This window comes from Schistocerca cancellata, chromosome 2 (genome assembly GCF_023864275.1).
Source record: "Schistocerca cancellata isolate TAMUIC-IGC-003103 chromosome 2, iqSchCanc2.1, whole genome shotgun sequence".
Lineage (NCBI taxonomy): Eukaryota > Metazoa > Arthropoda > Insecta > Orthoptera > Acrididae > Schistocerca > Schistocerca cancellata.
The window spans coordinates 463,505,988-463,533,753 of NC_064627.1; the positions used below are offsets into that span (position 1 = coordinate 463,505,988).

Here is a 27,766-nt window from a genome sequence, read left to right on the forward strand (position 1 = left end):
TGGAGCACAAGCTGGGATTGTGTCAAGGATGGGGAAGGAAATTGGTTGTGCCCTTTCTAAGGCACTACCTTAGCTCTTGCCTGGAGCGATTTAGGGAAATCACAGAAAACCTAAATCTGGATGGTGGCATGCAGGTTTGAACTGTCATCCTCCCAAATGTGAGTCCAGTGTGCTAACCTCTGCATGTTGGCAGAACAGAAGGTACCTGGACACGACAGTGGCCGTATGTGTGTAAACGTGTGTGTTTTGTTTTGTCTGCATCTGATGAAGGACTTAGTCTTATGCTAATAATATCTAGCAGTCTTTTTTCATTGTGCCTCTTTGCCACTCAACACCTCGTCTATGTGGTGAGTAGCAATATATCCTTTTCATATTGTCATATGAAAACTCTTTGCCTTTACAAATGTCTGCTTGTGTCTGTGTATATGCGGATGGATATGTGTGTGTGTGCGAGTGTATACCTGTCCTTTTTTCCCCCTAAGGTAAGTCTTTCCACTCCCGGGATTGGAATGACTCCTTACCCTCTCCCTTAAAACCCAAATCCTTTCGTCTTTCCCTCTCCTTCCCTCTTTCCTGACGAGGCAACCGTTGGTTGCGAAAGCTAGAATTTTGTGTGTATGTTTGTGTTTGTTTGTGTGTCTATCGACCTGCCAGTGCTTTTGTTTGGTAAGTCTCATCATCTTTCTTTTTAGATATATTTTTCCCACGTGGAATGTTTCCCTCTATTATATTCATGTCATATTACACAGTTATACGCCAAGTGTGGCAGAATTGTATGCCATTTTCGATAAGAGTCCAGTACCTTGCTGGAACTGTGAGAAACTCTAGCAATAACGGTAGTTATGTAAATGGTGCTCCATTTTTTATTAGTGCCCATTAAAGATCTTTATCATGAAACAGGTTATCTGAAAGGTATGTAGACCAAACAATTTTTTCCATGAGAATTGATTGTGTTTCCTTTTGACAACTGGTATGTCCTCAGCCAAACATAACAGCTTCTGATATTCTGATGAAGACTGGAATGTTATGTTAGTAATAATAGATTTTGTTATTGGATTATATTATTAATGACTAGTTATTAATTAATGGATAATGAATCACATGCTGGGTTAATTTCAGATAGACAGTGTGGCTATTGACAGGAGATGCCAGAAGAAAATGCAAAATGTCAAGGTAGTGAGGGGAGCAAACCTCAACTCTGACCATTATCTCTCTAGTTAAGACTAACCCACAACCTCTGAGAAGAGCTTACAATACCCCATAGGTTTTGAGAATACCGAAGTTTAACACCCAGCGGCTGAGCGATAAGGACTGTGACTTCCAGACCACCCTTGAGAAGAACGGACAGAAATAAGGGTGACCTATTCTTCAAAAGGCTCTACTGGATGCCACTCGTGAAACTATACCTGCTTCATCGAACAAAGGCAAGCACCCCTGGTGGACGACAGAATGTGATCAAGCTATAGAGGAAAGGCATAGAGCCTGGATCAAGTGGAATCAGCGCAAAGGTGAGCCCAACCATCAGGCTATCACAGCGCAAAGAAAAACAACAGTGAGCATCGACCACAAATCCAAGAGGAACCACAACAGGCCTCAAATACTAGAGACAGAAGAAGACTTCAAGAAAAACAGTTCAAGAGATCTTTACAAGCGTTTCAAGAAACAGACAACTTCACACGTGGTCTCAACCCTACATCTCAGAGGGCCAGATGGGTAACTACAAAATTAATAACAGGGACTGCTCAAAAACCTTTGCAGAATACTTCCAGAAACTCCTCAATGCAGAACAGCCAAAAGAGAGACTTTTCTTTCATCGAGCCCACTGTCAGGAACCACGACTCTATACCATCCAACAGGGAAGAAATAGAGAAGATCATCAAAGACCTTAAGAACAACAAGGCCCGAGGTGGAGATGGTATAGTTGCAGAAATGTGGAAGCACATAGATGACAAGTCCCTGCAGAGTATCACCCAGATCATTCAGGACATTTGCAGAACAGAGGTCTTGCCAGTGGGATGGACCTCAGCCATGATCCATCTACTACACAAGAAAGAAAGTAAGACCGACCTCAACAACTACAGAGGCATCTCCTTGTTGCTTATAACCTACAAGATTTTCTCTAAAGCCCTGCAAAATAGAGTCACCAAATTGCTAAACTCTCAACTAGGTGAATTCCAGGCTGGTTTCCATGCAAGTAGGTGGTTTCCATGCAAGTAGGTCCTGCACAGAACAGATTCAAAACCTCAAGACCATCCTCTCATATAGGAGCTGAGGGGGACACCCCTGGGTAGCCATTATGGTAGACTTCCAGAAGGAATATGACTCAGTAGATCAACAAATCCTCTTCTCTACCCCGTGGGAACTAGGCCTAGATGGGAAGACTACCAGACTGATCCAAGCTACCCTGAAGAACACAACCTCCAAAGTCAAGTTCAGGGGTGAACTCTCTGCAAGCTTTCCCATTCAGACAGGAGTCAGGCAGGGGGATTGCCTCTCTTGCATCCTCTTCAACTGTGTTCTGGAGAAAATCGTCAAAGAATAGACTTCCTGATCGTCACCAGAAGCAGGACTGAAGCTTGGGTACAAGAAAGACAACCTTAATGTACACTGTCTAGCCTTTGCTGATTACCTCACCCTATTGGCCAAGAGCATGGAGGAGGCTACTCCCCAACTACAGAGCCTCTACAGCATTGCGGCAAAAATCAGCCTGAGGATCAACATATGGAAGACTGAGTTCATCACCAGTATCAAGCAGGCTTCTTCTACAGTCCCACTAGGAAATAATACTTGCTGTAACGGCAACTGGAACGGTCACGGGGCTGTAGTGATGGAAACGTGGCGGAACCCGTGGAGTGACCTGCGAACAACAACACAACGGGAGAGGACGGACACGACCAACGGAGGACCTTACGACACAACAAGAACAGACAACAGAATCACGAACCAAACAAGACAACCACGTCCACTCGTATAGAAACACGAAAGTCAGTACGCAGTCTGAGGCGATATGTCCTGAGACGCACGCGAGGTTAGACTGGCAGGCTGAGCAACTGGCAGATGCTTAAGTACTCGATTGGGGACCCCGCTATTGGCCACTGCAACCATGTGTTCCACTGTGGCGCCCTCACTCTAAATGCAGGCCAGGAGGGGCGCGCCGCCACAGCTGGTGCAGAGACCTCTACGGGTCTTCGACGTCCATGATGTCTGTCGGGGATTCAAATTCCACGGCGTGCAGTACCAGAATACTGTCTGTAAAGTTCCTACAGTCAAGTACCTGGGAGAATGGATCTCAGCAGGCGAGAGCGAAATCTTGACCATAGGCACCAGGTGCTCCAAGTTAGAGAGGGCATGTCATTCCATAAAAGAAGGTTGTATACATGGAAGAAGCCTGGAGATACTGACAGGTTTCAGATAGATTATATAATGGTAAGACAGAGATTTAGGAACCAGGTTTTAAATTGTAAGACATTTCCAGGGGCAGATGTGCACTCGGACCACAATCTATTCTGAAGAAACTGCAAAAAGGTGGGAATTTAAGGAGATGGGACCTGGATAAACTGACTAAACCAGAGGTTGTACAGAGTTTCAGGGAGAGCATAAGGGAACAATTGACAGGAATGGGGGAAAGAAATACAGTAGAAGAAGAATGGGTAGCTTTGAGGGATGAAGTAGTGAAGGCAGCAGAGGATCAAGTAGGTAAAAAGACGAGGGCTAGTAGAAATCCTTGGGTAACAGAAGAAATATTGAATTTAATTGATGAAAGCAGAAAATATAAAAATGCAGTAAATGAAGCAGGCAAAAAGGAATACAAACGTCTCAAAAATGATATCGACAGGAAGTGCAAAATGGCTAAGCAGGGATGGCTAGAGGACAAATGTAAGGATGTAGAGGCTTATCTCACTAGGAGTAAGATAGATACTGCCTACAGGAAAATTAAAGAGACCTTTGGAGAAAAGAGAACCACTTGTATGAATATCAAGAGCTCAGATGGAAACCCAGTTCTAAGCAAAGAAGGGAAAGCAGAAAGGTGGAAGGAGTATATAGAGGGTCTATACATGGGCAATGTTCTTGAGGACAATATTATGGAAATGGGAGACAATGTAGATGAAGATGAAATGGGAGATATGATACCGTGTGAAGAGTTTGACAGAGCACTGAAAGACCTAAGTCGAAACAAGGCCCCGGGAGTAGATAACATTCAATTAGAAATACTGACAGCCTTGGGAGAGCCAGTCCTGACAAAACTCTACCATCTGGTGAGCAAGATGTATGAGACAGGCGAAATACCCTCAGACTTCAAGAAGAATATAATAATTCCAATCCCAAAGAAAGCAGGTGTTGACAGATGTGAAAATTACCTAACTAGCAGTTTAATAAGTCACGGCTGCAAAATACTAACGCGAATTCTTTACAGACGAATGGAAAAACTAGTAGAAGCCAACCTTGGGGAAGATCAGTTTGGATTCTGTAGAAATATTGGAACACGTGAGGCAATACTGACCCTACGACTTATCTTGGAAGCTAGATTAAGGAAAGGCAAACCTACGTTTCTAGCATTTGTAGACTTAGAGAAAGCTTTTGACAATGTTGACTGGAATACTCTCTTTCAGATTCTGAAGGTGGCAGGGGTAAAATACAGGGAGCGAAAGGCTATTTACAATTTGTACAGAAACCAAATGGCAGTATTGAGCAAGCAGTAAAGGAAACAAAAGAAAAATTCGGAGTAGGTATTCAAATCCATGGAGAAGAAATAAAAACCTTGAGGTTTGCCGATGACATTGTAATTCTGTCAGAGACAGCAAAGAACTTGGAAGAGCAGTTGAATGGAATGGATAGCGTCTTGAGAGGAGGATATAAGATGAACATCAACAAAAGCAAAACGAGGATAATGGAATGTAATCGAATTAAGTCGGGAGATGCTGAGGGTATTAGATTAGGAAATGAGACACTTAAATTTGTAAAGGAGTTTTGCTATTTGGGGAGCAAAATAACTGATGATGGCCGAAGTAGAGAGGATATAAAATGTAGACTGGCAATGGCAAGGAAAGTGTTTCTGAAGAAGAGAAATTTGTTAACATCGAGGATAGATTTAAGTGTCAGGAAGTCATTTCAGAAAGTATTTGTATGGAGTGTAGCCATGTATGGAAGTGAAACATGGACGATAAATAGTTTTGACAAGAAGAGAATAGAACCTTTCGAAATGTGGTGCTACAGAAGAATGCTGAAGATTAGATGGGTAGATCACATAACTAATGAGGAGGTATTGAATAGGATTGGGGAGAAGAGGAGTTTGTGGCACAACTTGACTAGAAGAAGGGATCGATTGGTAGGACATGTTCTGAGGCATCAAGGGATCACCAATTTAGCATTGGAAGGCAGCGTGGAGGGTAAAAATCGTAGAGGGAGACCAAGAGATCAATATACTAAGCAGATTCAGAAGGATGTAGGTTGCAGTAGGTACTGGTAGATGAAGAAGCTTGCACAGGATAGAGTAGCATGGAGAGCTGCATCAAACCAGTCTCAGGACTGAAGACCAGAACAACAACAACAACAACAACAACAACAACATCATTCCTGTAAGAACATCTATCCCTCCAAGTACCTATCCAAGAACATAAAGCTGAAGCACTACAACTCTGTAGTAAAACCCTGTGCACTCTATGCCTCTGAGTGCCTCTTGATGAATCAAAAGGTCCCACTCAGGAAACTAGAACTTAAAGAGAGGAAGATCCTGAGGAGACTACTAGGACCCATAAGAGAGGAAGACAGTACCTACATCTATATCTACATCTACATCCACACTCCGCAAGCCACCTGACGGTGTGTGGCGGAGGGTACTTTGAGTACCTCTATCGGTTCTCCCTTCTACAGAATCAGGCACAATAACGAGCTCTACGAACATCAGGAGACATAGTAACATGTATGAGGATTAGGCGACTGACCTTCTATGGGCACATGACCCGCCTGAATCACTCCAGGCTGACCAACAAATCTTCACAGTGATAAGAAGGGAAAGGCATTCAAAGCCAAGTGGATCACATCTGTTAAATCAGACTTAGAGGAACTGCAGATCCCATTAAAGATGAGCGTAAACCAAACTCAATACTGGCAGGCCATCCTGCAGGGATTCTTCCCACTGTCTCTCACAAGCAAGAAGTGTACAGGCACCACCAGACCTAAGTGGACGGATGAGAGAAAGCAGGCTCACAGCCAGAAGATGAAGGCATACTGGGTCAAGAAGAAGCAGAAGACCCTAGCTGAGACTTAAGATGAGCCCCATGATCTCTAGTAGGATGAAACAAAATGAAAAAGAAATAAAAAATGGCTTGTAGTGATTACATGATGAAAGTGGCCATGGTATAAATAAATAGAAATAGCATAGGAATAAGCACTGTAATGCAATAGATCTAGTAACACAATAGATCTAGCACCACATTTTGTTATGAGTACAGAACTATTCCAGTCTGTTTTAGCTGCTGTGTGACAGGTTTAAATACAGTGTTAGTCAGGGCAAAAGTGCTTCAAGGGGGTATTAAACTGCATTAAATTACATTAAATTTCCTACAAAGAAGGTCCTATTCCTTCTTTTTGTATGACTAATGGTTTGCACAAAAGAGTACAAGAATACTGAAAACATTGTGCAATGCACATGCGCTGTAGCTTGGGTAGTTTTTGTAGGCCAATTTACAGTTGTTTCTCGACTTGAGAGACCACAAGTGTCCTTTGTCACATTGTTTATCTTAACCTCTTCCACTCTACTGTGTACATTTTTAAATGTTGACAATGTTTGAATAATACAGAAAATAAATAACAGTGTACATGAAATGTGTTTCATCTCAGAAACATTCTGAATAAAAAACTATTCTTCAGAATAGTTTTTTTATTCAGAATCACTAATGCTATCACCCCTCAAAGTATGTACCTTTCCTCCTGACTGGACCTGTATAACAACAACATTAAATGGATTTGTCACAATTTATGATGGGGCAATATTAAAAACATGTCCACTCTTGTTACAGTTGAACCTGATGTGTAGTCATGGGGATTGTGGATGACAGGAGGAAGAAATTCATTCTAACTCTAGCAGGTTTGTATAACTTTATAATGTGTTCAAAGATAATTTTGTTCTGCAAAATACATTTCTTTGAAAGTACTGTGATTATCTCAGAAAAATGGATACACAGTTACAGTTATAGTCATATGTTTCAAAATAAGAATAAAACTTTGGCTTATATCTTTTTTTAATCAGTTTGATATTACACAGTGGGTATTGCATTTATCAATGTTGCATCTAACTTATTTCTGAGTTAATTTTTTATTGAAATGGATGAAATGAAGTGAGTGTGATCAAGTTCATGGTTCCTAATTACATTAACATTATTCTTTTCTGGAGAGCCTTTGTAGAAAATTGCGGCATGGTGTAGGTGAAATTATAGTGCAGTTAGATTTTGATGTATTCATGTTTTAGATTTTGATAGTTGTTTGTAGACAACAATTTTAAATAGAATGCTTTATCTTGATTGATCAATTTCTCCCCATTTTTGTTAACCCTGTTGTGATGGATATTCATCTAAAAAATTCTTAAGTGTCATTCTGTACAAATGAGTTTACTATATTTTCCATAAGATGCTTTTCCAAACAACGGGAGGTTTGCAGTTATTTTCCTGTTGGCTTTCTTTTATAAATTCTGTAGTGTTATGTGTCTTTTACAAGCTCATCTGAAAATCATGTTCTTCAACTGCAATAACCTGCTTTTGTTTTCTTGACAAATAAGGTTGACTGTCTCAATTTTCCAATTGTTAAAATTAACATATTCCAAAATTATACATCTTTTTAAAATGAAGTTACGAAGATCTTCTTCAATGCAGGTATCTTAACATCTCAAAATTCAAATCATAGTACATTCTGAGTAAGTTGTATTCATGTCCTGAATAGTTACAGGCATAATTATTAGTTTGTACCTTCAAGTTTTGATCCACATTTCAAATATCTACCAAATCAGGATGTGAGTTAAGCATAGACATTCTGTTCTGAGGTGTATTCATTAACTTTCTATTGAAGATGATTTGTACACATATGTAGCTAACTGAGTTATGAATGTACGAAAACAGCTTAATATTAGCGGAAGAAACAAGAATCAACTGGTGATCTCCAAATTTGCCTTTAAAAACTGGTGTTCCTGTTCAATGTAAAATTACTGCCTACAACGCTGCACCAGGAATAATAATAAATCAAGCTTATATTCAGCTTGGTTCCAGTGATTATAGTGAAGCAGTGCTACTGGGCAGAGCAGAGCTGTGTGTCAGGCAGATGTGCTTTGTGGCTTTGCACCCACGTATAGTGGGGCCATAATGAGACTCTTTCATTGCCGTTGACCACATACAGTAGAATAGGCTTTCTTAATAATATCAGGTAATATCTTAATAATATCAAGTTACAGTTGCACTTAAATTATTGCAGTTAACCTTTACAATTCATGTACAGTTTAACTATCTACCAGGGAGTGGTGCGGCAGCCGGCAGGCTCACTTGAGAGCATGGATGGTAAATGCACAAGCTGGTCAATCTGCAGTCATTCTCAAATGATTTTAAAGAAACTACTCGGGGGGGGGGGGGGATATTGTCATGCATCTAGTAGTTTTATTTGTCAGCGTCATTACGAACTGCTTATCATTTCATTAATCATCATAGTTATTGTGATATTTCAAAATTAATCAAGATAGTATCAGAAAATTGAATAGTTTGGATTGAAAAATAAAGATCACTGTGAATTGGCATTTGGTGCATGTTAGGCCACATGTTGCTGCATACCAAATGTGGTTAACATATTGAACTATTGTTTAAACTTCTCGAAAAAATGGGTCAATATAGCACTCCCCATTCTGCTCACCTGTCCAGGTGATAAATTGAGAATGAAATATTCATAATACCTTTGTATCTTATAAATGAGTAGAGATATTGAAACAAGAATTTGGCAAATGATAGCACACAATGAGAAAAGTAGGTTGCCACGTCGTTACTGTGCATAACTTCCTTATCTAATGGGCCCTAGAAGTAACTGCAAATTTTTTCAGTGGAATAGTATAATTTTTTAAAGGTAATGCACAGCTGGTGAAATGAGACTTGTATCAGTTTTGAGATATGGCTCTGACATTCACTATAGGATTCATAACCGTTGCAGGAATTGTGGAGTCAACTCTCAAAGTGTTGTGGGGTTCCCTCATGTGAAAACACACGAGTGACTTCTGAAAATGATCTTCTAAATACTGTAAGTGATTTATACAACATACAGAACTTCCCAGATGCAGTCAGTTATGTTGACAGAAAACACATTCGTCTAAAATGCTCAGAAAATTCTGGTACAATGCATATAACTGTAAAACATATTCATTCAAATCATCCTACAAGCAGTTGCAGAGGAAATTCATTATAATTGATGTTAGGTGACACGAGAAGGAAAGCAAAAGTGATAGACTCATTGTTATAGTGTATTTGATGCAAGAAGGGGAGCTCAGTATACCACCAGACTCTACACTACCGAAGACATTAGCTACGTTGCCTTTTGCATTCGTAGGGGATAAGTCATATCCATTGTTATGGCCTTTTTTTAACTCTTACAGTTGATTAATTTTAGATCCAGTGAAAGAATATTTTGACAGACACTCTCCCAGACCATGACAATTAATTGAATGTGCTTTAGGTATAATGAATGCTAAGTGGAACATATTTTGGAAATCAGTACAAACCTCACCAGATTTTACTGATGATATTATGAAATGTAGATGTTCTTCGCGACACTGTCATTGACCTATAAGGATCCTTCAGTGTCAATGAGCAACATTGAGCTTTCTATACAAGGCACTTAGCAGACAGTAGGAAACTTTAACAGAGCTTCAAATAAAGCTGTCCAAATGAGATGGTTTTGAAAACTGTTTGTCACATAATAAAAATATGATTTTTGTGAGTTTGTTACTTGTTACTTCACCTTTATTATTGTCCGTCATTTTAAGACAGTGAAAGAAACAAGAGAATAAGGGAATGTATTTTGTACTCGTTGTCTGTAATACTCCTGCAACCTCTAGTTCTTTTGCTGGCCCCATAGTGGATACCAAGAAGAAACAGCTGCTATTAATGCACCTGCTGATGCCACTTTCTCAACAGTACAACAGAAGAAACACCAGCACCAGCAACACTAGTGACCCTGCTACCCACAGCAACAGCCGAATGCTCATGGTGTAGTTTGAATGCAGCTGGAGTCACTCAAACGGTCTGGTCGCTGCTCTCAGAAACAAACATATTTAATTTGCTCAGTGCGACTCTGTGCTGTGCAGCTCTGCTTGCAGTGCCACTATAACCACATCCATTGAGCAGCATTGCTTCGTTTCACCGATGCTGCCCTATTTGCTGTGCTGTGGAGCTCTGATCGCACCACACTGCTCCAAATAATCGTAGCCTTAGACACATAACTTCATCACTGTGCGATGTGTGTTGCTGCCTCATCATGAAAATACTGAGGGGGGGGGGGGAGGGGGGGGGGAGGATTTAAGGTATGTACAAATGTACCTACATATGCATCAAGCTAAGCTGCGGGTGGTAAGTGTGGAGGGGGATGGGTGGACTAGAAAGAGATAAGCATATGAAATTACCATTCACTGATGCGAGTTACAATTAAGCTCATTTTTATATATCACTCTTTGTTGCACATTGTTATATACTTAATGTTAACTTTATCTGTGATTCTTGTTTGTATTCTTCAACATGAAATTTGTTATGTTTACTCTTGGCCATTAAGGTTGTTTGTTAGAGGAGAAAATGTCACATGTTGTCTTATTTTCAATCCAGAGTTTTGAAGGAAGCATGTTCATATTAGGCTAGTAGTCACGGTTTTGTGTGCTCAATAGTAGTGTGTATGTGGGGGGAGTAATAGCATGAGATGCATGGTGGACATGGTATGTTTGACTATACAACTGTGACAGTATGCTTGGAAGCTGACACTTATCATTGCATTTCTTTACTGACTACGCATAACATGTTAAAAGTTTGCCCCCAGGCTGTGACTAAGCCATGTCTCCGCAATATCCTTTCTTTCAGGAGTACTAGTTCTGCAAGGTTCGCAGGAGAGCTTCTGTAAAGTTTGGAAGGTAGGAGACGAGGTACTGGCAGAAGTGAAGCTGTGAGGACGGGGCGTGAGTCGTGCTTGGGTAGCTCAGTTGGTAGAGCACTTGCCCGCGAAAGGCAAAGGTCCTGAGTTTGGGTCTCAGCCCGGCGCACAGTTTTAATCTACCAGGCAGTTTCATATCAGCGCACACTCCGCTGCAGAGTGAAAATCTCATTCTGGAAACATCCCCCAGGCTGTGGCTAAGCCATGTCTCCACAATATCCTTTCTTTCAGGAGTGCTAGTTCTGCAAGGTTCACAGGAGAGCTTCTGTAAAGTTTGGAAGGTAGGAGACTAGGTACTGGCAGAAGTAAAGCTGTGAGGACGGGGCATGAGTCGTACTTGGGTAGCTCAGTTGGTAGAGCACTTGCCCGCGAAAGGCAAAGGTCCTGAGATCGGGTCTCGACCCAGCGCACAGTTTTAATCTACCAGGCAGTTTCAGATTTTCTGTTGTCACATGTGCTCCATTGTTGTCTAGCATTTCCTACGTCACTACACATGCATACAATGAATAAAATGTGCTTACGGGTATTGAATTCATTGGCTTATTGCATCATCTGTTTCAATGTCTTTGGTGACAGTTGTTAGCAACAATGAATGTAGCAGACAAGAACATGCTGCACACTCATAAAAGAAAGGAAGTGTAGGAGAGGACCAATATCAAGATGATCAGCACTATAACTAATGAGTTAAAAGATGACTCACTGCTTAAGGAATGGCAATGTTGTAAGAGTTGCTTAGAAGAGTTTTTAGTACTTCTGTTGCATCTACACAGTGGCATTCATGACCTTTTGTCCATGATGGTTATGAAAGCAGCATTGTCACATGCAAAGAGTACATAGACAAAGAAAAGCTTGCTATACTAGAGCCAGTGAAAGGCATTGAAAGTAGTCTTTCTGTTTCCGTTTCACAGTTGATAGTATAGAACAGGGCTTCATTTGTGGTGTCATGCACTAATTCTGTAAAGGTACCATCACTCAAGTTAGTGTCCTTTTCCTTTGACACCGTAAACTGCCATGTTTCTGGGACCAGTCTTAAATCCTCCAATGAAGACACCCCCTCTCAGTCAACTGTTAATAAACATACTTTTCTCAAAGAATATATTTAATGAGTAGCAGAACTGCTCTTTGATGGTATCTCAGTGACGTCAACATACAGATACATAAAGAGTATACTGAACATGTCATTTGGAGGTCACAATTGAATAGTCATAGCTCACCTGGAGTATCTCAGTAAAATAAAACCCATCAGGAATATCTTGCCACGCCTTGGTTAACTTTCATAAATCTTCATTTGCTAAGTGAAACTGTGAATGTTTATGAACCTGTACACACACAAAAAGACACTATATGCTTTCCCTGACAATATGTGCAAGTGATGGATTATTTGTGTGAATTGGGAGCAGTTATCAGAAGAAAATATTTTGAAATTATTCAAGTTTTTGATGAAGAATTACATGGAACACTCACTCTACAGAAAACAAGAGGAGAATATAACCCCAAAAGTTTGTCTCCTTCTGCAGCTGTTAATTCTAGATCAGATGGTCACAATGCAAATCCAAGAGGAGAAAGCCATACTGTATGTTTTTTGTGCATTGAGATCACTGGACACAAGAGAGTAACACTAACAAATTCTGACAAGCATATAACAAAACTGAAACCAAATAGCTGTTGTTTCCTGTGCCTCAATGATGTTTGTGATGTTAACAACTGTGCCATGAAGGGAGAGCCTTTTGTTTGTAATGTAAAAAGAGCCATCACAAATCCGTCGCTGCCAGCAATGAAAACTCTGTCTCTGAAATGGTTCTCACAAATTCTACTTCAGTTGGCAATGTGTGCTGAGTATCATTGAGTTTCACATATCTTCAAACCACACATCTATTCATTGTAAGACCTTCAGTTTTAGTACGGTCACTCATTGAGTTTTGGTTGGGAGCAGTCAGTCTAGTTTCATAAGCAAATTCTCAGCTGACAGCTTGAAATTGAAAACCAATGCCACTGAACTTCTGACAGTCCATCCCTTGAGACTTCTGTGTTACAACATCTTGATACCACATTGTTGAGTTAAACCTGAGAAGTATGCATAACATTCAAGAAATCTGTCTTACTACCTTCAAGAGTACACATTCGTTCTGGAAACATCTAACTGTTCCTCAAGGTTCAGAAATTTTGACTAAGACACAAAATTACAATTAGCTGATCCTAGATACACATTGGAACTTCCAGTGAGATTATTCATAGGTGCACACCAGTATTGGTGCTCGCCCCCGGTTGCTGAATGGTCAGCACGACAGAATGTCAATCCTATGGGCCTGGGTTTGATTCCCGGCTGGGTCGGAGATTTTCTCTGCTCACGGACTGGGTGTTATGTTGTCCTAATCATCATCATTTCATCCCCATCGATGCGCAAGTCACCGAAGTGTCGTCAAATCGAAAGACTTGCACCCGGTGAACAGTGTACCCTATGGGAGGCACTAGTCATACAACATTTATTTATCAGTATTGGTAAACAGTTAATCATGCTGTGCCAATACTTATTTCTCCATCCTTTGCTCTAATATCGTTGAAGATTGGTTGGGTACTTAGTAGTAGCCATTCAGGAGTATCCATAAGTTACTCAACAGTGAATATTGTCACCCTGTCTGAAGATACTATCTGCAGCTTCTGGGACGTGGGCTGTATGACAGTCATCGTCAAGATCAATCTGTCATTCAAAGAGATCCTGAATTGTTGGAAGAATTAATGTTTGCAATCACTTTATATTTGAAATGAATGGTATCTTGAAGACTGTCTCAGTAACAGGTATGTACTTGGATTTCACCTACAACCCTGACATCATAGATATAATGCATTTGATACTTCATCCAAATGATAGGGATCTGATGAGATTTTTTTCTGGTACAGCACCATTAAAAGGGAAACATAAGAATGCATAAATACTGGATAAAGAACTGTTTTATCAGTTACAGTGACATCCTTTGGGCTCGTGTGTAGTCCCTTCTTCTTTTCTGCCACTCTGAGGGAACCAACAGACACCTAATGCTCACACTTCCCGAAAGCCACAATTGTTGTGGCTGTAAACACATGCATGAGTGTCTATGCTGCAGGAGGTGAAGACAAGAGTGCTGTTATTAATATTTAATGTGAAATCATGTGTTTTTTTGAAGGAATTAATCTGTCAGTACCAAATTTAGCTGCAGGCTGTTCAGAGCTCAGGCACTATGGAAAGGAGAAGGTCCAGACAATCACCATCACTACTGTTGGTAGATGAGATGTCACCTGTGTGGCTGGTCATACCTCTGGCAGTAAAAGATGGGGAGAATGTTGCTATTGTTATTTGTTTTTATGTCAGTGTCATCTGTTATTCATGTTAGTATTCTTTGTGGTACAATTAGTTATGTTTACTATTTGTCAATAAATTTGTTCTTTTGGAGAATCTGTGTTTATTACACAATCAAAATATGTGATTACTTGTAACAGGTATTGGTGAATGGTAACTTTCCTAAGTCTGTACTGCCTCATATTGCCACCTCCCTTCCACTATTCCCATTTTCATGTATAGCTTAGAGATGGAATGGTGCCTATATAGATACCTTTCTGGATACTCCTATTCGGTGTCTTAGTGTTGAGACAGCCATATATGGAGACAAAGCTGTTGTGTTATACTGGAACAAAACTAAAAATTCATATTCCTTTATATGTACTTCAAATTATTGTATATATTTAATCATACAGGTGACTATCTTGGTATTTTATGTTTATCTATAACTTGAGTGATTTTCCTTTCAATGCAATTGACTCAGACTGTGGTGAAAATGAAATGAAGGCAGGTGGGACATGTAGCCAGGAAAACAGAAGCTAGGTGGAACAAGGAATGACTTTGCTGGATTCCAAGAGATAAGAAAAGCCCAAGACGAGAACCTAATGGGTGGTAGGTAGGCAAAATCAGAACATATGGAGGGGCAGCATAGATATGTATCACAGTGCACAGAGAAGTCTGGTGGAGACCTTTATTTAGCAGTGTCTAGCAAATGGTTGCTGCTGTTGATGACAATAGTCTAATAACTATTAGAATTTAATACTAAAAGGAATTATTTAACAAATAATTAAAAGAGTTGTGACAAAACCATAACTAATCTGAAGCTGGGAAACAATACTCTACAGCTTGGAGTGTTTATTTTTGATCTGTATCCTTTTGTTGATCAGTGAATACTACTTAACACATTTTCTTTGGTTTGGTATTTCATAAATTAATTATAATTTGTACCTGGTAATAAGATCCGAATAACTGTGCTCCTGGTCTTTTCCTTTGCAGTGTCTTTGGTGCTAGAGACTGAAAGAAAGCTGGAATCATTGTCAAATTGATGTTTTGTCCAAAAATATTTCTCCTTTTAACACCAGTCTGTTAAATCTTCTTTATTCATTGGCACATACCTCTAATCGGATATGTATAATACGGTCCTATAACAACTGCTTGAATTACATATATGTTGTCTGTAATGGCACTTGCTAGATGTTTCCAAAGAGGTATATGTAAGATACAAATGGTAGTGATGTACTTTAACAGAGATGCTGCTAGATGAGAGAGATGTGACTGTCACTTTCTTTTTTTAATCTAAAAAAAATATATATAAATAAATAAATAAATAAAAATAAAAAAATCCTCACTGCATCGAAAAATGATTTCCTTTCGTCAGGTGACACAGTCAACAATTAGCAACCTCTGCAGTGGCTGTATTCAAGACTATCACTGCAGCAGAATGAAGAGGTAAAGTTTCTCACTGAGAAAAAAATACAATGAAGAACATTTACTATTAAATTTCCTAGAAAGTTTATTTCAGATATGTTTGATGGTGTCTGTTCAGGAGCCAGCTCTAAAAGCATTTCATTAATTTCCATTTATGGCTTTGCAGTTAAAAGTCATAAAGTATTTCCAATTCAAGAACTCTGATTCATTATCCAGCCAGTAATACAAAATAGAATAGTATTCATGTCTCATTCAACTGCCCAGTGAGAATATATTTTGACAGAGCAAAAAATTAATGACAGTTTTAAAACTTTTTTTGCTTTTGCTTCAATGATATCGCTGTTATTATTGTGAGTACCATTCTTTCATAGCTGCAACACACCTCCAAGCTGCGACATCTAAGAACAAGTGGCCCGCAGCAGTTTGAGTCACTAAATTTTGTCCTGTCTTGCCCATGTACCTTGCATTACCTGCACATAATAATAGACCACATCTTGCACAAAATGATGCCCAAAATGTGACTATTAATCAAACAAATTATTAAATTTTCATCATTTAGAAGGACAGAGAGTATAACCCATCATTTTCCCAAAAATCATGTGTTACATGTCCATACACTGAAATGAAAGATGTTGTGAAAGTTACTTTTTTTAAATAACTAATAACAACCTGAACATAACAAATAAATGTTACCACATTGTCGTTTGTAATAATTCCAAGATATTTTCAGCTGAGAAGAAAACATTTATTATAATATATTAAAAAAAGAAACCAAGAACATAGCACTTCTTGTAGTTAATAACTTCTGCTAATCTCTATTCCTGTCTCCAGTTTTGCGGTTGGTGCTACAGAGCACATATATGTGGTTAATGTAATTTTGAATTCTATTAATTTACTATATTTGATGTGTCTTTTATAAGTTTATTATTTTATTTATGTATGACACTTATCACTAATTATCTGCGGAAAATCTCCACTTCACTTCTCTGTTGATTATAATATGAAGTGTTTGTTTTCACATATTCAAAGAATCAATAGGCAACATTTTGACTTGGTTAACTGATTGTTACTTCAGTACCATTGCAATAAACTATGTATGCTTATGAGAGAAATGAAACAAGCTTCTTTTTGGTTTTCCACCCTATATTATCAATGTTGCCTCTGTATGTTTAATGAGATAATCACTAACTCGCTGCTGTGATTACCTATCTTATACATAGTACATTTATATTTGTTTTCAATGAACATTACTACATGGCATCAGGGGAGGTACATGCTAAAAGTAATTACAACCCCATATAATCAATTGCAAAACTCTGACATCTGCTTTTACGTTCATGCCTGTATGTACACGTCTCTTTCACTAACCCGCATGGTAAAGGTAAGTCTCCCTATACTAGTTTGGAGAACTCTTCAGACATGGGAAACAAAATTCACTACATCTAGGTCTACATCTATATCTATATTGTGCAGACCAACATGAAGTGCATGGCAGAGTCTATGTCCCATTGTACCAGTTATTAGGGTTTCTTCCCATTCTATTCATGTATGGAGCACGGGAATAATGCCTGTTTAAATGCACTTGAGCATGCTGCAATTAATCTGATCTTGTCCTCACAATTACTATATTACTGATCCATTGGGGCTTCTAGTATGTGCCTAGTTATCAATTAAAGCCGGTTCTTGAAACTTTGTAAGTAGGCTTTCTTGGGACAATTTAAGTCTATCTTCAAGAGTGTGCCAGTTGTTTCTTCAGCTCCTTTGTACACTCTCACATGAGTCAAACAAACCTGTAACCATTTGTGCTGCCCTTCTGCGTATATGTTCAGTATCCCATGTTAGTCCTATGAGTATTGGTATGGGTCCCACACACCTGAGCAATATTCTAGAATGGGTTGCACGAATAATTTGTAAGGGACCTCCTCTGTAGGTGATTGCATTTCTCCAGTATTCTAACAATAGACCAAAGTCTGCTATGTGCTTTACCCATGACTGAGCCCATGTGATTATTCCATTTCATATCCCTACAATATGTTATATGTAGGTATTTGGTCAGTTGGCTGATTCCAACTGTGACTCTTTGATATTATAGTCATAGGATGCTATGTTTTTTTTCCGTTTTGTGACATGCACAGTTTTACATTTCTGACATTTAAAGCAGGTTGGCAACTCTGCACCACTTTGAAATCTTATGAAGAACTGACTGAATATTTATGCAGCTTCTTTCAGACAGTATAATTTATTACACTTCACTACCATTCCTTAATTCTGTAAGAACTGTTTAGATACCTTCTTCTGTAGGAACATATTTCTCAATCACGTGCAATCCTTACAGTGCTAGTGTTCCTTTCAAAATCCGTACCCCTAACACAGTATAGGTCATAACTTTTATGGGTCTATCTAATCTTGGTATACCTCCTGTCTTCCCTGATCCTATTAACCCTTTCGTTCAACATATGAGGTACCCTACATCACTAAAACAACCTGAAGGATCCTCTTCCTTCCCTATTTACGTATTTTAAGAAATTTCTCCCTCAAGGTATGACTTCAGCTGATCTGTTACACCCATTTACAAATGACAGTGTTGTCCTTCCTCTGTAATAACATCCCCCCTATCTTTCTCCGTTAATGTTTTGGGGAGATGGTCATACAGTAGTATATTACTTGAATAATTTGCTGTCACACTCTCATTGTACTCCTAGGCAATTTGCAACCGTTTTGCCTGGATGTTAGTGTGTCATAACTAAGTTTAGGGAACGTGTGCAATTCCCTTCCTTTCCCCTGGTTAATGTGACGTTGCTAATGTGCAGTACATTGCAATAAGGGTTCTGTTATGTTAAATTATGTTCTTTATCTTGAACACAGAAGCTGATTTGACTTCCTGCTATATACATTTGATGCTTGTAAATGCCAATACACAAAAGTATTTTGCTTGGGTATTGTGATGCATGTGTGTGTGTGTGTGTGTGTGTGTGTGTGTGTGTGTGTGTGTGTGTGTGTGTGTGTGTTTGTTATCCTCGGGCATTCTTGTGCAGACAGGTTTGGATACCACAGTGCGACACTGAATTAAAAACGGTTCCTGCAATAGAAACTACTGAATATGGATAGCATAAAATAGAGCCAGTACTGCCATTTGAGAAGAAACAAAGGAAAGTAAAGACTAGGAGTATTAGGACCAAAGAAAGATAGAAGACAGACCCCAAAAGCTGATTCCCATAACAACCCCTATCCAAGGTTCCCTCCCTGTCAAGTTCTTTGCTGAAGACCCAGAGAATGAAAATGTTTGGCAACCCTACAGAATGGACTTTCCCGGTTATCCCCATACAGGCCCCTATTCGAAGCCAACGGAGAGTGAGTAGTAACACACCAAAAAATATGTGTTTTGTAATAGGATATGACCAGTGTAGTAGTATGCTTACCAGCATGAATTTTTTGGCAGGTAAGATTGTCTAGGGGTTGGAAATACTCATTTACTTAGAGTATTTAACTGCCCTTATAATAAATGTTACAAACCTGACCATACTTCTCATAAAAGGAAAGAAAAAGTATCAAAATCCTGTACTAGAAAACATATGTAATATTATTCTCAGTGTTTATTTATGTATTTTTCAAGTATTGTAGAACATTCTACAAGAGTTCTATTTCAGTACACAGATTACTATGTTTTCTGGAATTTATGCATGGTGATGCACACATACAAATTCTTCAAAACAACAACAACTGCTGTAAGGCACTGCCCAATTCCATATTTTTTCATTTTATATATTAATAGTGAGTGGTTCACACAGTTGAACGCTTTGGCTAAGTCACCAAATATTCCTGCAGCTTTTTGTGATTTATCTAAGGTGGATCTAACTTTATTTATGAATTTGTTAATTGCATTAATTGCACTTTTGCTTTTTAGGAAGCCAAATTGATTTTTTGAGATTATATTAAATTTGTGACATAAATTTTGAATTTTCATTGCAATGATCATTTTAAATATTTCAGAAAACACAGGAAGAAGGAAAATCGGATGGTAATTTCCCATAACTTCTGTAGAACCATTTTGAAATAATGGTTTCACTTCTGCATATTTTACAACATCTAGAAAGTAGCCTTCTTTAAGTGAATGATTAATTATTTCAGATAGCTTGTGTGCTATTATATTTCAGGCTGCTTTTATGATAATCAACCCATACCACAGAACTTTATTTTTTAGGTTTAATATAGTTTTTTCTACAGCTTATACTCGAACTTTGTCAAATTTAATTAGACACTCATTCTTGCTCTGACTTGACCAGAAAAATGTACGTTATCTTAGGAGTGTCCATCTACATCAGCTTCAGATTTTGCCACCATTATAAAAAGTTTGTTAAAATTTTCTGATGTTTGAGTGGGGTTTACAATTATTTTGTCTTGTATTTTTCCTTTAGAAATTTCCTGGTGGCTAGGATTGATTACAAGTTCAGATTTGACGACTGTCCATACTGTCTTGGATTTATTTTTGTGCTTTCTGATAAATTTAGTATTTGCCATTTCTTTTGCTGCTTTTACAACATTCTTAAATATTTTTTATATTATTTAATATAGTTAATGAACTCAGGACTGTTATTGGATTTCAGCTCAGCGTGTAGTTGATATAGATGTTATTATGCCAGTAGTAATCCACTTAGTTTATTACTTGCCTTTCTGTGACAGACTACAGGAGGAAAAGTTTCATTGAAAACAAGTAAAAAGTTATTTAAAAATTTATCAAAAATTTTTTGAACATGAGCTTTCATGTTGTAATGACTAATTTACCTCGCTCTGTCTACCAGAGAACAAGTGTATGTTTTCTTCACTCAACATGAAGTAGCATAACCACCACATGTTTGTGGACATTAGATATATCTTAAATCTTTACCTCCAATCAATATATTAAACATTACAGTTATTAGCCAATACTTTACCTTTACATAACATAGAATTGCTTAGATTAGATAGAATCCACCACTTGCTAGCCTTCCTTTCACAAGCAGTGATTCACATAACAGCTTATGTAATATGTATCCCTGTTTTAAATCTACAACTGCACATCCATGAATGCTAACATTCTCATTAACCTACTACTTAACTACTGTATACCATGGTATCTTCACTCATAATCACTCTTCCTATATACTGGAGATGTTACATTCCATCCTGGATTTTCCATTGCTTGATATTCACTCTTCTTTGAGATACACTGTGTTCCAGGGTTAAGTCTTCATGTGCATATATCTCATAAAATAAGTATTTTTCATACTCTTAATCTGGGATAGTTGTACACTTCAACACACTCACTAGGACACCTGTTATTAAGATTCACTATGTCGTAAATGCAGACCTAATAGGAATACAAATATTACATTCTGGCAGGCCAAACAATCAGATAAGGCTTTGAACACTTGTCCTCCAGACTTTTGTAAGAGTGAGTGTGGACTGATCATAACATTCAAATCTTTTGTATCCTGTAATACATTCAACATTACCTGAGTGTCTCAGATTTGCTCATGAATATTGTTAAACTTCTTTCATTTGTTTCAAGTCACAGTTTAATTCATGAAATTGTTCATTCACCTCATTTCATACTAAATCATATTGATTGTTCACATCTGTTTGTAACTTTCCTTTTAAAGTCTTTATAGCTTCTTGAAATTCTGAAATCTTAGCATTAATCTCTTTCCGTGTCTGGACTTCTTAGACAATTTGTTTTTCTGTTATCTGTCTTATTACTTAATTCAGTTTTTAATTCATCACTAGAGATTTTAAAATCATTTCTTAAGTTTGTCTTAGATGGACTGATTAATTCTTCCAGTTTTTAAAAATCTTTCCTGTAAATTGCCCTCCATCTATGGATAGTGACAGGGACACAGTAAATTCAACAGTGTGCAGCTATAAAAATTAACTTAGTCTTATAGCAGCATCAAATCACTAACTGGTACTACCAATTTAAAACAACATTCATCACTAAATTGCTCAACATCGAGTTATTACCACACAGCCACACTCAAAATGATAGAAAAGAAATCAGTCATCACAGATACAGCTCACCTAAGTTGTGTAGGTATGTGTGTCATTATGGTGAACTGCTGGTGTGAAGGTAATGTGTTGCTGTCCACATTTGCACCTTCACTAGGGTGCACAAAATAGAGTGTTTATTTCTGATCCGGGTCTTTTGGTTGATCAATGAATGTTACATAAAATATTTTTCATGGTTGCCTATGTCATAAATTAATTATTATTAAGACCTGCTAATAAAATCTGAATAATGGAACTTCTGTCCTCCTTAGTGGACTTCTTTTCCTTTGCAGTGTATTCAGTGCTCGAGGCTGAAAAGCAACTGGAACCCTTGTCAAAGCTATTTACTGACCAAAAATATTTCTCTTTCAAAACCAATCTGTTTAAGCTTCTTTATACATTGACAGGTAACTCTCTTCAGATATGCTGTAAAAGCATAGTGAGAATACATTTTGACTGAGCAAAATGTCACATATTGTCAGAGCAAAAGTCTGAGAATGAATGACAGAAGAACAGTTTTAAAAATTATTATGTTTTTTCTTCATGGATTATAGACTTACATCATTTTTGTGTAATGTGAACATTAAAAAAAAGAGGAGTTGCAGCATATTTAAAAGTAGACACAAAATAAAAGATACTGGAACAAATAGTTTTTCTGTTGATTCGAACATAGAAGTATGTGCCTGTGAGTTGTTACTGGAGAATACTTCTCTGATAATTGTAACAGTGTATAGATCCCTCTAGGAAACTTTCAGCTACTTATGAGAAATCTAGATACATTTTGAGCTATCTGTCAGACAAGAAGAAACAGTTAATAGTGTGTGGAGATTTCAATGTAGATTTCTTAAAAGGTACAGACAGGAAAAATGAACTAGAATAATTATTTGGGCATTTCAATGTAATTTCAGTAGTTAGTATTCCAACTCATGTGCAGCAAAATTGTGTGACATTGGTTGATATTGTTTTATAGACAGTGCTCAGGTTGAAACAACATGTACCCAAGTGCTAAAGATCTGTCTGATCATGATGCAAAATTAGCGGTAATAAATAATATGACATCATACAACCCCCTTAAAATGAAGTATCTGACATTTAGGAAAGCAAGTTTTAAATGTGAGCCGGCCACTGTGGCCGAGCGGTTCTAGGTGCTTCAGTCTGGAACTGCGTGACCGCTATGGTCGCAGGTTCGAATCCTGCCTTGGGCATGGATGTGTGTGATGTCTTTGGTTAGTTAGGTTTAAGTAGTTCTAAGTTCTAGGGGACTGATGACCCCAGAAGTGAAGTCCCATAGTGCTCAGAGCCATTTGAACCATTTTTAAATGTGATTTAAAATCAGGTTTTCCAATGTCATCCGATGCAGTCCCCAACAATCACTCATTCCTTCTCATCCTGTATGGTAATTCTCCCCTGGCCAGCGATTCTGGGTGACTTTCCCAAAATATACCCCATTTCCTAGAACTCTCCAGTCCTTTTCCTTCACACTTCTTCCTTCCTCTTCAACCCTTCTGCCTGAAGAAGGAGCCACTGGCTCTGAAAGCTTGCCAATCACAACAGTCTTTTATATGTATGTTCTGCTGCTGCTTGGTGAGTAGATTTTTTATCTATCCAATTAAATAATTTTAAAATTATTTCTTCTGCACAACACCTATTGTGTTGATGAATTTCTTCTTGATAACTGGTAGCCAGTTAAAAAAAAAGTTTCATGAGTAGGCGTAAAAATATTTATATGTTCATTAATGTTAATACTAATCATGTATTGCAAACTGACTCATTCTGCATCATTTTGATAAAACCCATTCAAGTGATCTATGGAACATGTAAGTAACTTCTACAAAATTGCTATTGTTATTGTGAGGGCCATTCTTCCAAGGCCATAACACACATACAAGCTGCAGCATCTAAGAACAAGTGACCCGCAGCAGGTAGAGGTGCTAAACTTTGTCCTTTCTTGCAGATATTCAGCGTCCATATACTTTGTATTATCTGCACATAATAATAGACCATGGCTTTACCGGCAGATTGTGTTCTTTTGAATTTTTGCGCCATGGGTGAATTGGGATGCTGCCATTCAAGTGATTGGTGTTTGACCTCTGGTGTGAAGTGGAAAGCCCAGGTTTCATCACCCATGACTATTAAGTTCAAAAGGTTGTCCTTTCCATCTGCATAACATTGTAGAAATTGGTGGGAAGTTTCAACGCATTGCTGTTTGTGGTGTTTTGTGAGCATTTGTGGGACACATCTTTTGCAGACCTTCCAAAATTGCAACACTTCATTCAAAAGTCTGGTACATGGTGCTTCGAGAAACCTCAGGAACAACATTGCAGAGCTCTGCTCTGCCATCCTGAAGCACAATTTCTTCAACCTTTGTGATTGTCTCTTCGAGAATTGGCAGTCTCCCGCTTCTTTTCTCATCATGAATTTCAGTACAACCACCCGTAAACTCTCTGCATCGCTTGCGGACATTTTTAACATCCGTACATGACTCTCCATACACTTCTGTCAGCTGTCGATTGGTTTAATGCCTTTTGTACTAAAAACCCAAATAACTGTGTGACATTTATACCTGGCGGTAGTGGCTGATAGGAGCCCTATTCCAACTGGCTGCCAAGCCAAGACTCCAGTGGATGTGTGATGGTTTCTGCAGAGAGTGGTGAAGGAAAAGAACACTGTGGCCAACAACAATGCAAACATTTTCCCTGCAGCCCCAGTGCTTTGGAGAGCTTACTTTTGGGATTACCTTTGTAGAAAGACTGCCTGTTGACAATTTGAGTGAAGAGTGCCACACTGAAATCAGGGCAGGCATGGAGCACAGTAGAGATTCAAATGCTGACCAGCTACTGAGAATTTCACACATTGTTGGGTAGGAGGGTCCTGCTTGTGGCATAATATAAAGGATAGCAAGAAGATATAGTGTGAATTTCTGAACACCTTAAACTTTTTTTAAAAAGTCCACATTACTATGGTGTACTATCAGGAACGTGACTGGGCAATTTGGGAGGTGCTAAACAACCAATCTGCCAGCCTAGATCTAGTCTTCCATCACCATATAGATATCACAAAGTGGGATGATAGTTTCAACAATAGGATTTACTACCAGGACCTTCTCTATGTTATAGCATTATCTCCAGCTCGTGATGCAGGATTTTGTTTGATAAGGTGCATTACACCACAGTGTGGCATCTCACAGGAAACGCAAAAGAAAGTGAATCAGGTAGGGTATATTTGAGCTGTGAAATTTCTCAGCTTCTCCATTTTCCTTAGAACAGTGCAAGCCCTTCTTTGCAGTTTCCTGTCAGACCAGTCCTGACCATGCAGATCACTCTTCTCCACCTACACCAAGTAGGAAATTTAGTGATATTCTGCTTGTTACAAGTGACAAGAACTGTATCTATGGATTCTGGGCAATAAACTAGCAGGTGTAGCAACTAAGGAGACCTGTGTAACACATGCAATTTGGGAGGTGCTAAACAACCAATCTGCCAGCCTAGATCTAGTCTTCCATCACCATATAGATATCACAAAGTGGGATGATAGTTTCAACAATAGGATTTACTACCAGGACCTTCTCTATGTTATAGCATTATCTCCAGCTCGTGATGCAGGATTTTGTTTGATAAGGTGCATTACACCACAGTGTGGCATCTCACAGGAAACGCAAAAGAAAGTGAATCAGGTAGGGTATATTTGAGCTGTGAAATTTCTCAGCTTCTCCATTTTCCTTAGAACAGTGCAAGCCCTTCTTTGCAGTTTCCTGTCAGACCAGTCCTGACCATGCAGATCACTCTTCTCCACCTACACCAAGTAGGAAATTTAGTGATATTCTGCTTGTTACAAGTAACAAGAACTGTATCTATGGATTCTGGGCAATAAACTAGCAGGTGTAGCAACTAAGGAGACCTGTGTAACACATGCAACAGCACAGTATAAAATCTCCCTACATGCAGGCACAGAAGCATGTATCATTGGGAGAAGAGGACTGAAAGTTAAAAAAAAAAACTGCAAGCTCTGATTGCTAAAGTGAACTACTCTGCCATAATGTAGCTTGTTCCAGGCACCATTCCTGAATTAACTCTCTGTTAATTTGCTTCCAGATTTTTGCACTGCCCTTTGAGTCATTCTTTCCTCCTCTAGCAGTGTGTAGTGTGTGAAGACTTGCTCTTCATTTTGGGTGGTGACAGTGGAAACCTGAAATGCCTACTTAACTTTTGCCTCTCATCATAGCTCCTCACAGTAGGGATGGGTAGGAATTTCTAGCATATCCCTCAGGATGGCTATGAAAACCAAGTTTTAAAATTATTTTTATCTTTATTATAAAACAGTTTTTGTCATTTTATAATTAGTATATTATTTTCATTTTTCTATTTCTCAAGTAATCAGTGTTATTTGGTGGAAAACATAAATTACTGTAACCAATCACACTTATTCTTGTATCCACTACATGTTTTGAAGGGTTGCACTTTCATCATCAGGTGGATTAAGGACACCTAAAAAGTCAAAGACACTATGTTTGTACAACTTTTGTGGTAAAGTACCAGTGAAAGACTTATTGTTTCCTTTACAGCATATCATTTTGATGTAACACTGAATGATGATCAGTACAAAGAACTAGGCTCAGACAAAGGCCTTGATGAATTTTTGGATGATAGAAGTCTTGTCACACTGTCTGTGGTCCACAAAGATGCAAAGCTGCAACTTAGTACAAGGGTGAGCTTTGGAATCCATTAATGTTTCTGTCTGTTTCTGTAGCACTGTAATTGCAAACAAGTTTGCATGATTTTCAAATAATTTATTTGTATTGCAACACTGAGTGACTTCCATTACATGTATGTAATGTATGTGCACATAATAAATGAAAAAAATAAAAAATAAAAAAAAATTAAAATCTGACTTTTGCTGGGAGGCAAAATTCTGTTTCTGCTGATAGACACATTTAAAAATAGATAAAATATGTCTATTGGCACTACAGGGATTTTGCTTCCTGAAGGTGAGTACTGACTAGCCATTCTGTCTTTTTGTAAATTGAAATATGAGTGAGGTGGCTTGGAGGTAAACATTGAAGTTGTATTTGAGATAGATGGGATTAAAATCACCATCCAACTATCATGAATTAGGTTTCCCATGATTTCTTTAAATCATTTAAGGTAGGCTGTTACAGTTCACATGCCTGCCCAAGGGCCAGCCAGGTGGGCACAGGGCCTGGTGGATAGGGTTGGGCTAGCATTTGATATTTAGACAGTCTTGCAGCTAAACCATAGTGCACACAGTTGTACTGCACTGTCCACAGTCTGGCAGGTAGCCTAAACTACCTCTGCCTGCCTTGAGTGTGAGGAGAGGCATGCTTTCCCAGTGAGGCAGCACTGGAATAGCCTGATTTTGGCTCCTTTGTAAGGGCACGGTTGATTACCGCACAACCACACATTTTATGGATGCCTCTTCATTGATTTTAGAGTCCTTAAACTCACTTCATAGTAAATCTACTCCTTAATGGTATTTGTGGTTAATAATACAGATCAGTTCAGCTGATTTAAACAACCACAAAAAGATGTTTCCCTAGTTACTTTTGTTAGAGTTGACACAGGTGAATATGTTATAGTGAGTAAAACACATTTAGTGCCAGTAACTACATTTGCACTTCCAGGTAAAATAAATTGAACACAGTGACCAAGGAACATTTAATTACATATGTGAAACTCAGAGCGTACAATAGCACCAGAGAGGTCTATCATATTCCACATGATGCACTTTGCTGCCGTTTCACATGAAATATATTGTTCACACAATTCCAACCCCCCCCCCCCCCCTCCCCTTTGAACATATATTTTGTGGCTTGCCTTCACAAGATAA

The 27,766-nt window shown here is 38.5% G+C and overlaps 1 protein-coding gene across 1 annotated transcript in view; it reads left to right on the plus strand.

The window, feature by feature from the left end:
* LOC126161973 (cytoplasmic dynein 2 heavy chain 1-like) overlaps positions 1-27,766 on the plus strand; it is a 101,611-nt gene that overhangs the window by 30,118 nt on the left and 43,727 nt on the right. The window contains exons 2-3 of the mRNA XM_049918164.1: positions 7,020-7,087; positions 26,484-26,626. Of these exons, the coding sequence (XP_049774121.1) occupies positions 7,039-7,087; positions 26,484-26,626 (192 nt within the window). The 5' untranslated portion in view covers positions 7,020-7,038. The remainder of the gene's footprint in view (positions 1-7,019; positions 7,088-26,483; positions 26,627-27,766) is intronic.